Raw genomic sequence first — 12739 nt, 5'->3', positions numbered from 1 at the left:
GGTTAGAAGCATAAGTGATGATATTATTGAGATATTCACGAATCTGAGGGGTCTAGACAGGTTAGATACATCGAGGATGTTTTGCCTTGTGGGGCAATCTAGAAATATGGGGCTTGGTTGCAGAATAAGTGCTCGCCCATTTAAAACAGAAAAGAGGAGAATCTTCTTCTCTGAAAGGGTCGTGAATCTTTGGAATTCTCTACCCTAGAGAGCTGTGGAGGCTGGGTCATTGAATATGTTTAAGGTGGCAATAGACAGATTTTTGAATGATGAGGGAGTCAAGGCTTATAGGCCGCGGGTGGAATTGAAGCAAAGATCAGATCATCCATGGTCTTATTGAATGGAAGAGCAGGCTCGAGAGGCCAAATGGCCTACTGCTGCTCTATTTCTTATGTTCTTATGTTCCGATTTACTAATTCACATTGTGCTTAGTTGCAATGCTGATTGTAAAGACAATATACTTTATTGGGATTTTATAATTTCAGGACTCATGTTGACTGTCTCAGGTAATTTTATGCTAATGATTTACTTGTTTTCGGAAGATATCAGATGATTAGTATCATAGCTCACACTATTGTGTGAAGGTGGAGCAAGTATTAGCCTCTAAAAGGCACGGTATTAATCCATTCAGTTCCAAATCTCAGCTTCCAAGAGAGAGTGCTTGAGGCAAGAGGCATTTACTTGCGAGGTTACTTCCAAAAATAACTGCGAGCACTCCTGTCACTGCGGTAAAAGCAGTAAGTCTGGAGATCATTTGTTTACAAAAGTTAAATATATTATTTTCCAGCACCGCAAAAGGATAACCTTATACATAAGATGCCCGATTAAGGACCGGATAATCAAATTTTAGCATAAAATGTTGTCCAGTCTAGGTAGTTCCTGCACACGTTGGGCATAGAGTAAGATTAGAACAGAGGAAGCATTATTTTCCATGCCACCTGAGCATTGAGCGCATGCACACAATTTCTGCTGCAGAACCTGTCAGCTTGGATGGATATCATTTATTTAATTCTCTGAAGTCATTACCTATTTAATTGACTTAATAATTGCAACTGGATGCTATTAATCATATTCTTCAATGCATCTCTAATTCCCACTGGGACACTGACAAATAAGCCTGTATGTGCAGGAATTGAAAGTTCGAATCATTATATCCCGTTTCTTCCATGATGGTTAGAGGTTTAGAATAATATTTCTCTTAATATTGAGCATCTATAAATTGCGCGCTTCTGTAATTATAGGAAAATTAACCTCCATAAATGTTTAAAATTAAAAGTCTTGGACTGAAGTAAAATGAGAGATTTTTTTCGGTTCTTCAGCTTCGAATCACTATGATTCCCACAGGTCTACTTTTCCCAGAGACTCTTTCTGGTTCTATTGGCTAGTACAAAGTGCCTGTTGGTCAGAGCATTGAGCAGTGAAATCAACACAAATGGAATAAATAGGGTTTATATGGTTCGTAACCAGAAAAATGCTGCCCATATGGCTGGGTTCAGTAGCTTGATTTTACATGGCTGGACCAGCTCCTCACGGTCTTCAAGTCCCAATTGGCAATTAAAAGGGCATTGTTGTCAAGATTATCAGAAGCTGTCCTTGTCTGAAGGCCTGATATTCTGTTCACAGGAAGTAACAGCTGAAAAAGAATTACTTCTTGTCCTAAGCAAGGTGTTAGGTCAAATATTTGTGTTTCCAGATGTCTTTCAGGCAATCGTCACGAACACAAGAAAAGTAAAGTCAATATCCTCCCTACCCTGGCTTCCATTTGAAACAAATGCTCTGGTCATTACAAAATGCAAGCATTAAATGAAATGGAGCTTTAAATAAACTTAAGATACGGCCAGTTATGTGAATGTTCATTTCGGGCTGAAACCAAATGTTTTATTCCCGCCGAGTTTAGTTTACATTGAAGTCAATTAACAGAAAATGGAGAAGAGTTAAAAAAAATACACCAATCGGCTATTGTCTGTTTTGCACGACTGCCCAAGATTATTTCACCACTTTGGGTGAGAGTGTAAAAGGACGATAATTAATTAACCACCCATTATATTGAAGCCGATAAAGATAAAAGCTGGCACGCTTAATGGGAAGTCAATTCCATACCGCCCGATTTACACTAACGCCAATGTTAACTTAGCACTTACATCGGGAAAAGCCTGTGTGTCAGCAATTATAGCTTGTTATTCTCACATTATTACATCATAGTGAGAATGATAAAATAATGAATAGGTTCCAATGGAATGATTGCATCAGCTGAGCACCTGCACCCAGTCAAAATTGGTTAAAAATAAACTCCATTAAATTTAACTTAACACGGCCAGTGGGAAACTGATGATATCAAATTGGCCGCCCATTTACGCTGCATATGAAAAAAATCGGTTGCAGTATAAACAGGCAGTCGGTCCAAACCATTGTTTCCCCCCCGCCCCCCCGACTGGCCGGTTAGTTTACAATTGGTTGAATCGTAGTAATTATATAACATTTTTTGAAACGAAATCAATGTAAAATCATTGTTGAATTTAAATGATCATGAAGGTAATTTCAACTTCCTTTATTGGGTATGAAATATAATCTGGCTCAGAGAAAATTCTCTGTTTAAAGCACTCGCTCCTCGTATTGTCTCTCTGATAGAAGTCTTTAAGATAATGAAAAGTATTGGTAGGGTAGGCATAGAGAAAATGTTTCTACTTATGGGTGGATAGGAGCAGTCCAAAATTAGAGAGCATGAATAAAAGATGGTTACTAAAAATCCAAGAGGGAATCTAGGAGAAACTTAGTTATGCAAATGTTGGTAAGAACGTTGAGTGAGCTACCACAAGAAACAATCGAATTAGGCATGATAGATTAATTTAAGGGGAAGCTGGATAAGCACAGGAGGGAGAAAATTACCAACCACATTGCTGTGCGTATAGGCCACACTGGAGTACTGTGTGCGTTTCTGTTCAGATTACAGGAACCATGTGATTGCACTGGAAAGGGTACTGAGGAGATTTACAAGAATATTGCCTGAAGTGGAGAATTTTGGTTATGAGGAAAGATTGGAGATAGAAACATAGAAACATAGAAAATATGTGCAGGAGTAGGCCATTCGATCCTTCGAGCCTGCACCACCATTCAATAAGATCATGGCTGATCATTCACCTCAGTATCCCTTTCCTGCTTTCTCTCCATACTCCGTGATCCCTTTAGCCGTAAGGGCCATATCTAACTCCCTCTTGAATATATCCAATGAACTGTCATCAACAACTCTCTGCGGCAGATAATTCCACAGGTTAACAACTCTCTGAGTGAAGAAGTTTCTCCTCATCTCAGTTCTAAATGGCTTATCCCTTATCCTTAGACTATGTCCCCTGGTTCTGGACTTCCCCCAACATCGGGAACATTTTCCAGCATCTAACCCGTCCAGTCCCATCAGAATTGTATATGTTTCTATGAGATCCCCTCTCATCCTTCTAAACTCCAGTGAATACCCAGGCTCAGTCGATCTGGTCTCTCCTTATATGTCAATCCTGCTATCCCGGGAATCAGTGTGGTGAACCTTCGTTGCACTCCCTCAATAGCAAGAACGCCCTTCCTCAGATTAGGAGAACAAAACTGAACACAATATTCCAGGTGAGGCCTCACTAAGGCTCTGTACAACTGCAGTAAGACCTCCCTGCTCCTATACTCAAATTCCCTAGCTATGAAGGCCAACATACCATTTGCCTTCTGCACCGCCTGCTGTACCTGCATGCCAACTTTGAATGACTGATGAACCATGACACCCAGGTCTCATTGCAGCTCCCCTTTTCCTAATCTGCCGCCATTCAGATAATATTCTGCCTGCGTGTTTTGCCACCAAAGTGGATAACCTCACATTTATCCACATCAGACTGCATCTGTCATGCGTTTGCCCACTCACCAAACCTGTCCAAATCAACTTTCAGCCTCTTAGCATCCTCCTTGCAACTCATACCACCACCCAGCTTAGTGTCATCTGCAAACTTGGAGATATTACTCTTAATTCCTTCATCTTACTCATTAAAGTATATTGTAAACAGCTGGTTTCCCAGCACTGAGCACTGCGGCACTCCACTAGTCACTGCCTGCCATTCTGAAAAGGACCTGTTTATCCCGACTCTCTACTTCCTGTCTGCCAACTTGTTCTCTGTCCATGTCAGTACATTATCCCCAATATCCTGTGCTTTAATTTTTGCACATCAATCTCTTGTGTGGGACCTTGTCAAAGCCTTTTGAAAGTCCAAATACACCACATCCACTGGTCCTCCCTTGTCCACTCTACCAATTACATCCTCAAAAAATTCTAGAAGATTTGTCGAGCATGATTTCCCTTTTATAAATCCATGCGGACTTGGACCGATCCTGTCACTGCTTTCCAAATGCGCTGCTATTTCATCTTTAATAATTGATTCCAACATTTTCCCCACTACCGATGTCAAGCTAACTGGTCTATAATTACCCGTTTTCTCTCTCCCTCCTTTCTTAAAAATTTGTGTTACATTAACTACCCTGCAATCCATAGGATCACCAATGCATACACTATTTCTCGGGCCACTTCCTTAAGTACTCTGTGATGCAGACTATCAGGCCCCGGGGATTTATCGGCCTTCAATCCCATCAATTTCCCGAACACAATTTCCCACCTAATAAGTGTTTCCTTCAGATCCTCCTTCTCACTCGACTTTCGGTCCCCTCGTATTTCCAGAAGGTTATTTGTGTCTGCCTTCGTGAAGACCGAACGAAAGTATTTGTTTAACTGCTCCACAATTTCTTTGCTCCCCATTATAAATTCACCTGAATCTGACTGCAAGGGACCTACGTTTGTCTTCACTAATCTTTTTCTCTTGCTGGGTCTGTTTTCTTTGAAACAGAGGAGGCTGTGCGGAGACCTGATTGAGGTGTATACAATTATGAGGGGTCTGGATAGAGTGCATAGGAAGGACATATGTCCTTTGGCAGAGGGGTCAACAAACAATGGGCATAGATTTAAAGTAATTGGCGGGGTGGGGGAGGTTTAGATGAAATTTCTTTATCCAGAGGGTGTAGGTGCTCTCACACTCACTGCCTGAAAGGGTGTTAGAGACAGAAACCCTCCTGGTTACAGCCTCAAAAAATTCAATCAACTTAGTCAAACACAACCTTCCTTGAACAAATCCATGCTGGCTGTCCTTGATTAATCCATGTCTTTTCAGCTGAAGTTTTATCCTGTCCTAAAGGATTTGTTCCTATAATTTTCCCACCACTGAGGTTAGGCTGACTGGTCTGTAATTACTCGGTCTATCGCTTTATCCCTTTTTAAACAAAGGGTACTACATTAACAGTCCTCCAGTCCTCTGGCACCACACCTGATGCCGGGTTAGGATTCTTCATAATTCTGGTATCGCAGAAGACTGTGGATGCACAGTCGTGAGCACATTCAAGGCAGCGATCGAAATAAATTTGGATATTAATGGGAATTAATGGATATGTGGATAGGGTGGTAACGTGGCTTTGAGGTCGAGGGTCAGCCATCATTTCATTGGATGGCTGAGCAGGCTCGAAGGGCCGAATGGCCTAATCCTGCTTCTATTTCATATGTTCTTCTGATTATAACATTTGGTGTTAGAGTGAAAAAGATGACATTGGATCAGCTGTGCTTTAGGAAGTTTTCCCGATTTTCTTCTCTATTGAAGTCAATAGAAAGGAAAGCGGGAAACGTGGGAGGATGTAATTACATGACAAGATTGCACAGGGAGTTTCCATTACAAATATATACATCAAAACTTATATCAGAAATATAGAAAGAAAAACACAATGTAGGTCTTTGCAATCGGGATTCAATTTGTCTGCATCTCCTGACCAATTAATCCCTCGACTCTAACCCGACTACATCTGAAGAATAATCGTGTGGGTAAAAATTCATCTTTCTCTTTATGACAAGGGAGAGGTGGTGCCAAACCTGACACCATTGATACGCCCCAACAAATATTCAGTTCCATGGACTTCAATGGAAATGAGTTTGGGACAGAAATTATAAGAGGCCCACTATGCAATTCCATTCGTTTTGCGATAACAAACTCGTCCAATTTTTAATGTTTAGATTTCTCTCGATGGGTGTGAAATTTGACACTTTTATAGCGCGTGTGAGACACTCCCAAGGAACTGGATATCAGGTGACCGATGTGCAACCACTTGTTTGCGGGCTCCCCCCTCTGCAATTTGATTTCCATGTGTAATGCCAATGGAGATGGACAACTTTCTATTGCAGATTTTATCCACCGATATTCCTGGACTTTTCACACAGAGAATTATGGCAACTGGTTGGCAAGTGATTATTGCAAAAGTTCAAAATACTGAAGAATTATGAAGAGATACACCAAGGGAATCTTTTCCACTTTTTGTCCAGCGGATTGTTGTTTAGTGAAGAGAACAGCTTACTTGTTAAGTGAATGCTTATGGACTGAGAATCAATGTAGTTGGTGGATTTAAGCTCTCTAATTTTGGAAAAATTAAGGCAACTTTTCGAGGACGGAGCCAGTACATTGCCTCATGAGCTACGGATGAGCTTACCTCCAATTTTGTTGATTTCATGGTAATTTATGTCGCTGGATTAATTTCCACTGTAACAGAACATCTCAGCTTTTGGCATGTATATAATGCTGACTGGAGATCGGAAACCTGGGTTTAGGTTGAATTACATAGAATACTCAGCAAAAAATGTGTCATTCAGTCCGACCAGTACAGCGTGCCATCACTACTTCTTCATCTAAGTCTATCAGCATAACCCTCTATGTATATCTGAAAAATTCTTATTTGTTTGTTCCGATACCACATCACCTGTCCTAAACTATCGGCACAATTTATTAATATCACAAACATTTTTTATCTTCTACAATATGACATCGAATATGGAGAACAGATGGCAGCTTCCATTTCCTTTAGAGATTCCTGTGTGTAGATATCAATTGAACAATTTCTGCTCGCTTTCGATGGATATAATTGCATTTTAGTTCTGTGGATCATTTAACTTGCTGGATTAAATTAATAATGAGAGCCAGGGGATGCATAATCATATTTTTCAATTCCTCCCTGAATTTGCTCTGGGACACTGCATAAATAAACGTGTTTGTGCAAGCACTCAAACACCGCAGCATATACCCAGATTGTTCCGCAATCGTGAAAAAATCGTTGTAATTTGCTTCCAAAAATTGAGTATCTGTAAATTGTACACATATGAAAACTATAAAATTTACCATCCATAATAGTATAAAATTGCCTGATATAGCAAAGAGCAAAATTATTGATTTCCTTCTGTTCTCCATCTCTGTATCAGTCTGATTCTCATCATTGTTGTTTCCTCGGAGACCGCTCCTCACTCTATTCGCCAGTACAATGTGCCTGATGGTCAGGGCATTGAGCAGTACGATCAACATTAAAGGCGCAAATGGGGTCAAAATAGTTTCCAACCACAAGAATACTAACCATATGGGTAAGATGTAGAAGCTTGATTTTACATAGCAGGACCATGGTAAATTGTCAATTATTTCCCGAGGTTCAAATACAAAGTAGATTGGAACATTTTCTAATATGCTTAATGAGCACACCACTGCTATCACCACAGCTGCAGTTTTTTCGGTGTAATATTTTGTTCGCAATGTTTGGTAACAAATAGCGACAAATCGATCAAATGTGAAAGCCACCGTTAACCAGACAGAGCAATCAATGGATACATATAGCAGGGCGATATTGAAACTACAAATAGGAGTATAGTTCAGGAATGAATATGGAAAATAAGCATCGTTAATCTCATACAGAATTACGTCAAATATCAGGACCATTAGATCAGCCGCTGCCATGGACACCAGGTAATGGGTGATGCATTTGGAGAGGCCGCACTTTCCACGGGAGAGAATGACGATTGTCACCAAATTAGCTGAAAAAAGAGGAAATTAAAGTATTCACTTTCCTTACTCTGAAAGGAAGATCAGTCGAGAGATCTTAGCATAACAATTCTGGAATGTTTTCTTATCACTCAAATTTCTCCCTCTTTATTTCTCCGAATCTATCAGAAAATTCAAGTAATTCTGAACAGATACATTTCTTTATGGATACACATCACTAACCTCACCTGAGTTACTTCAGAAGATAAAAATGCTGCAGCACGGTTGGATTTTCAACTTTCCACTGGTCCAAAAATGGGCTTTTCCGACGGGCGGACGCAATTGAATCCACCCGGTTTACATTTCCTTTCACTTCAACAGAAAGGAATGTCCGGATAGGTGCACAAAGGGTGGCTGATGTGCTTATCCCTCCCCCTGCATATATATCATGGGGTAGCTTTCCATTCATGTTGCGGATTTACTAACAGTTAATGGCGGGCAGACGAACCCCTATCGCCAGTTTTAAGCCAAACTTCATCTTGAAAATGTACCCCAGTATCTCCTCATTGCAAATATCCTCAATAATCATGCAATGTAGATTTCAGGGCGATGGCCGATTCTGACTAAAATAATCTTTCATTCAGTCTTCTGGAAGTAGGCAAAAACTCCTTCCAGGTGCTCGGCCCATGCTTTTCTTCAGTAAATGACAAACAAATAAAGATATATCTGTGCTACATTGTTTCATATGCACAATATAATGGCAAACATTTCATCATGTATTGTGCCCGAACTTTGTGCTGCCTGAATCACTTACCTCAACGTACCAGTTAAATTATGGCAGATACATGGGGCCTGAGCCTGGTCAGTGGGAATGTTATTTTATGTGTCTTATCTGCAGCAACATTATTGAATATAATTACTGGGGAGGGATCTATCGATCTCCTGTGGTAACTTCAACTCTTTACATTGTTTCTCCCAGATTACCAAGATATTTTATCGAGACTGTGGTGGGATTTCGGGAGCAGAACAGTGGAAATTCTATTGGTCAATCTACTTCTACCATACATAGGAAACTTGGGACAGATTGTAGTCTTCTTCGCCTGGGCATTAAACATAGGCTGCCTCTGTAGAGCAGCAATTAATTTTAGGAAGTAGCACTAAACAGGAGTTGGCTCAGCAGCCGCATATTAAATGCATCACTTGATAGTGAGTTTTATTGAAGTCAATGGAACTGAAGATCAGACGATGAGTGAGAGACAGACGAAAACGCCGTTCTACCCCAGTATGTAGAAATGAAAATGTCTCAGCTGCGACCGCAGGTCTGAACAGAATCCACCCAAATTTCTTCCATTTAAAATAATTGAAGACAATCCGCTGTTTTTAGGGTAACAGATCCTCTGCAGAGGATTGGGCTTTTTGTGCTTGTTCCAGGCAATGCAGCGCACCCTGGATGTAAAGACTAAAATCTATCACATGGTTACCGGAGAAATCAACACTTGGGTTTAGAATTACAACAGCACAGCAGTAGCTGGACGCGCTTTAGTAGCACTTGTCTCATTTTACTTTGCAGCCTAAGAATACTAACTGACTCCAAAATAAAAAGCAACACAATATATTGCACAGTTACAGAATCGAGTGTTTCAAGTTGCGTTATCAGCTCCATTTCCGACTAGTTGCAAGGGATCAATGACCACGACTGGCACAAGCATATAGTGGCCACTGCGCCCATGGGTTTCCATGGCCAGTAGCAGTGATAAAAGCTCATTGCTGCTGGCCCAACTAGGAAAATTAGTGGCCATGGACATGAATTTAGTGTGGCCTAAAAAAGGCGATAGAAAATTGGCGGCCGATTTTATAACTTCCCCCGTACCACTCCATGCTCCACAAATGTGACACAAAGTGATAGAGACCAAAATGTATACCATAGTCTATAGTTATATTATAAAAACACCAACAACTTCGAGTATCACCATAAGGGTGTTCTGAATGCAAGGCATGCCAGATATAATTTTTGAAATTGTTCTTCACCGGTGGCACAAAATAAGCTCATTGCGAATAGGCAGTCTGCTTCACAATGCGCCTGATTTTTCGTCGGAAACAAAATTAGTCTGGGTACAAAATGAGTGTCCATTCCTTCCGAGCCTATCTTGTGCTGTGAAGAAGACCAATTCCATTGCCTGAGGCTCGGCTTCCAGCCTTGTTTACACGCTGCTGCCCAGCTGCATGCGGTGGAAGGACGCCCAGAACTGCGACCAGTTGGGAAATGCGGGGAACCATTGGGCTCAGATGCTAATCTGCCAATGGGCGGGATGTAATCCCAAGGAGACGACAATACGGCAGCAGTGCGCCGGAGTGTTTTGTGGGGCAAGTTTCCATTGTCTTTTCTAGATCAGCCTCTGGAAATCTATTTAAGAATTGTTGGTTTGACTACTGCTACTGATAGTTGTCCCAGACACAAAAAATATAGGAATGTCTATCAAGGCTGAGACATTCACACTAAATTACTGAAGTTAAATAGTCAGATTAAATTGTGATTCTTCTCAGGTTGTTACATTAACAATATGACAGAAACTTGGAGGTTGTTGATTTACTTATGTCATGCTGGTAGTCAATGTCTGCAAATAAAACATATAACAAACAATAATATCATTACATCAACAGCAGGAACGGTGACACAGTGAAACACTGTTAAAGATGAGCATTAACTGATTATAAGCGACTTACCAGGAAGACCAATTATTGCAAGAATAGGATAGTAAATGTTTTCTATCTGAATGATTTCCGGCTTTTCCATTTTCTGAGGAAGCGAAGTTGCCAGTTAGTGCTGTGGATACCCAGAACTTCTGCTTTCAAAATCATGGCTTATTTATAACTGAGAGAAACCTCAAGTGACACATGCACATTACAATAGATTGTCATTAGTGACAGTCATTTGAACAAACAGATTAGGGCGAGTCATAGTCAATCTTACTGATCAGGGATATTTTGCAATGATATTGTCCATTGGAAGAGTAAGTAGTCAAGAATAGTATTGTCATCATACATCCCAGAAAAAGAAATCGGCATCACCATTCCTACAATAATGATAGAAGACAGCTGAGGCTGAGGATTAATGCGAGGCAATTGGTGGAATAAATGAGCACAATGGTGATGGATTAGCTTACTCTAGATCTTAGGTACATCAAAATGTTCTCTATCTTCTTCAATTTATGCTATATTTAATTAATATTAAGGGCCTTAATACTACAGGTGAGGTCGATGAGCATTCAGATACACACAGACAGTGATATAGTCAGTTGTATACAACTGAGCAGCCCCACATATATGCAGACATGTTACATTTCTGGAGGTATGAAGAGACTTTGCGACTTACTATTTTATTATTGTAACAACCCATCTGGTACACTAATGTCCTTTACGGAAGGAAATCTTCCGACATTACTGACATGGCCGATACACAACCACAGCAATGTGGTTGACGCTTAGTCGTCATCTGAAACGGCCTAGCAAGCCACCATGTCCTGGTGACGTCCTGTCGCACCAGCAGGATAGACACAACATAGGTGGTGGCACAGTGCTACAGAGCTTGCTGGCAGCAGCCCTTGTAGTACTCAACATTAACTCATAAGGACATAGGAACATAAGAATTAAGAGCAGGAGTAGGCCATTCGGCTCCTCGAGCCTGCTACACCATTCAATATCATGGCTGATCTTCTACCTCAACTCCACTTCCCTGCACTGTCTCCATATCCCTTGATCCCCTTAATATCCAAATATATTTCGATCTCTGCCTTGAAAATACTTAATGATTGAGCCTTCACAGCATTCTGGGGCAGAAAATTCAAAAGATTCAGCACCCTCTAAGTGAAGTAGTTTCTCCTCATCTCAGTACTAAATGGCCGATCCCTTATTCTGAGACTGTGACCCCCTTTCTAGACACCTCAGCCAGAGGAAACAACCTCCCTGCATCTACCCTGTCAAGCCCTGTAAGAATTATATGTTTAAATGAGATCACCTTTCATTCTTCTAATCTCTAAAGTATATAGGCCTTGTCTACTCAAGCTCTTCTCAAAGGACAATCCCCCCATCCCAGGAATACGGTGAAGCTTTTCTGCACTCCCTCAGTGGCTAGTATATTCTTCGTTACATAAGGAGACCACCATGAGGTCTCGTGGCTTTAGGTTAAGCATGGCCAAGGAAACTGCCTGCTGATTACTACCTCCCGCTCTCCATCAGCTGATGAATAAGTACTTCTCCTTGTTAAACACTGCATGGAAGAGTGCCCAAAATACATCATGGGTGGGGAACTTCAATGTCCATCACCAAGAGTCGCTCGGTAGCACCACTACTGACCGAGGTGGCCGAGTTCTGAAGGTTCTTGCTGCCAGACCGGGCTTGCAGCATGTAGTGATTGTACCAACGTGAGGGAAAGTCTATTTTGCCTCGTCTTCTCCAATCTACCTGCAGCAGGTGCATCTTTTCATGGCAGTATTGATAGGAGTGACCATCGCACAGTCCTTGTGGATTGAAATCCAGACTTCACACTGAGGACAACTTCTATCGTGTTGTGTGGCACTATCACCATGCCAAATGGGATCGATCTAGAATATATCTCACCGTTAAACATTGGGCATCCACGAGGCTCTGTGAGCCATCAGCAGCAGCAGAATTGTATTCTACCACAATCTGTAACCTCATGGGCTGGTATATCCCTCACTCAACAATTGCCATCAATCTATGGGACCAACTCTGGATTAGTGAGGAATATAGGAGAGCATGCAATGAATAGCACCAGGCGTATCTAAACATGAGGTGCCAAACTGGGGAAGCTGCAACACAGACTACATGCATGCTGAGCAGCGGAAGCAGCACGCTATAGACAC

At 41.2% G+C, this 12739-nt stretch overlaps 1 protein-coding gene and 1 pseudogene across 1 annotated transcript; one reads left to right on the top strand and one right to left on the bottom strand.

Annotated features, from left to right (window-relative positions):
- Positions 1 to 12739, top strand: part of LOC139230206 (nuclear factor 7, brain-like) — a 926603-nt pseudogene that overhangs the window by 857951 nt on the left and 55913 nt on the right.
- Positions 6996 to 10650, bottom strand: LOC139230583 (probable G-protein coupled receptor 139). Its single transcript, XM_070862407.1, has 2 exons — positions 10581 to 10650; positions 6996 to 7909 (listed from the first exon to the last, which is right to left on the bottom strand). Exons 1-2 carry the CDS (start codon positions 10648 to 10650, stop codon positions 6996 to 6998), a joined length of 984 nt encoding a protein of 327 aa, XP_070718508.1.

This window comes from Pristiophorus japonicus, chromosome 19 (assembly GCF_044704955.1).
Source record: "Pristiophorus japonicus isolate sPriJap1 chromosome 19, sPriJap1.hap1, whole genome shotgun sequence".
NCBI lineage: Eukaryota > Metazoa > Chordata > Chondrichthyes > Pristiophoridae > Pristiophorus > Pristiophorus japonicus.
The sequence above is the reverse complement of the archived record's forward strand: the minus strand, read 5'-3'. Positions and strand labels throughout refer to the sequence as shown.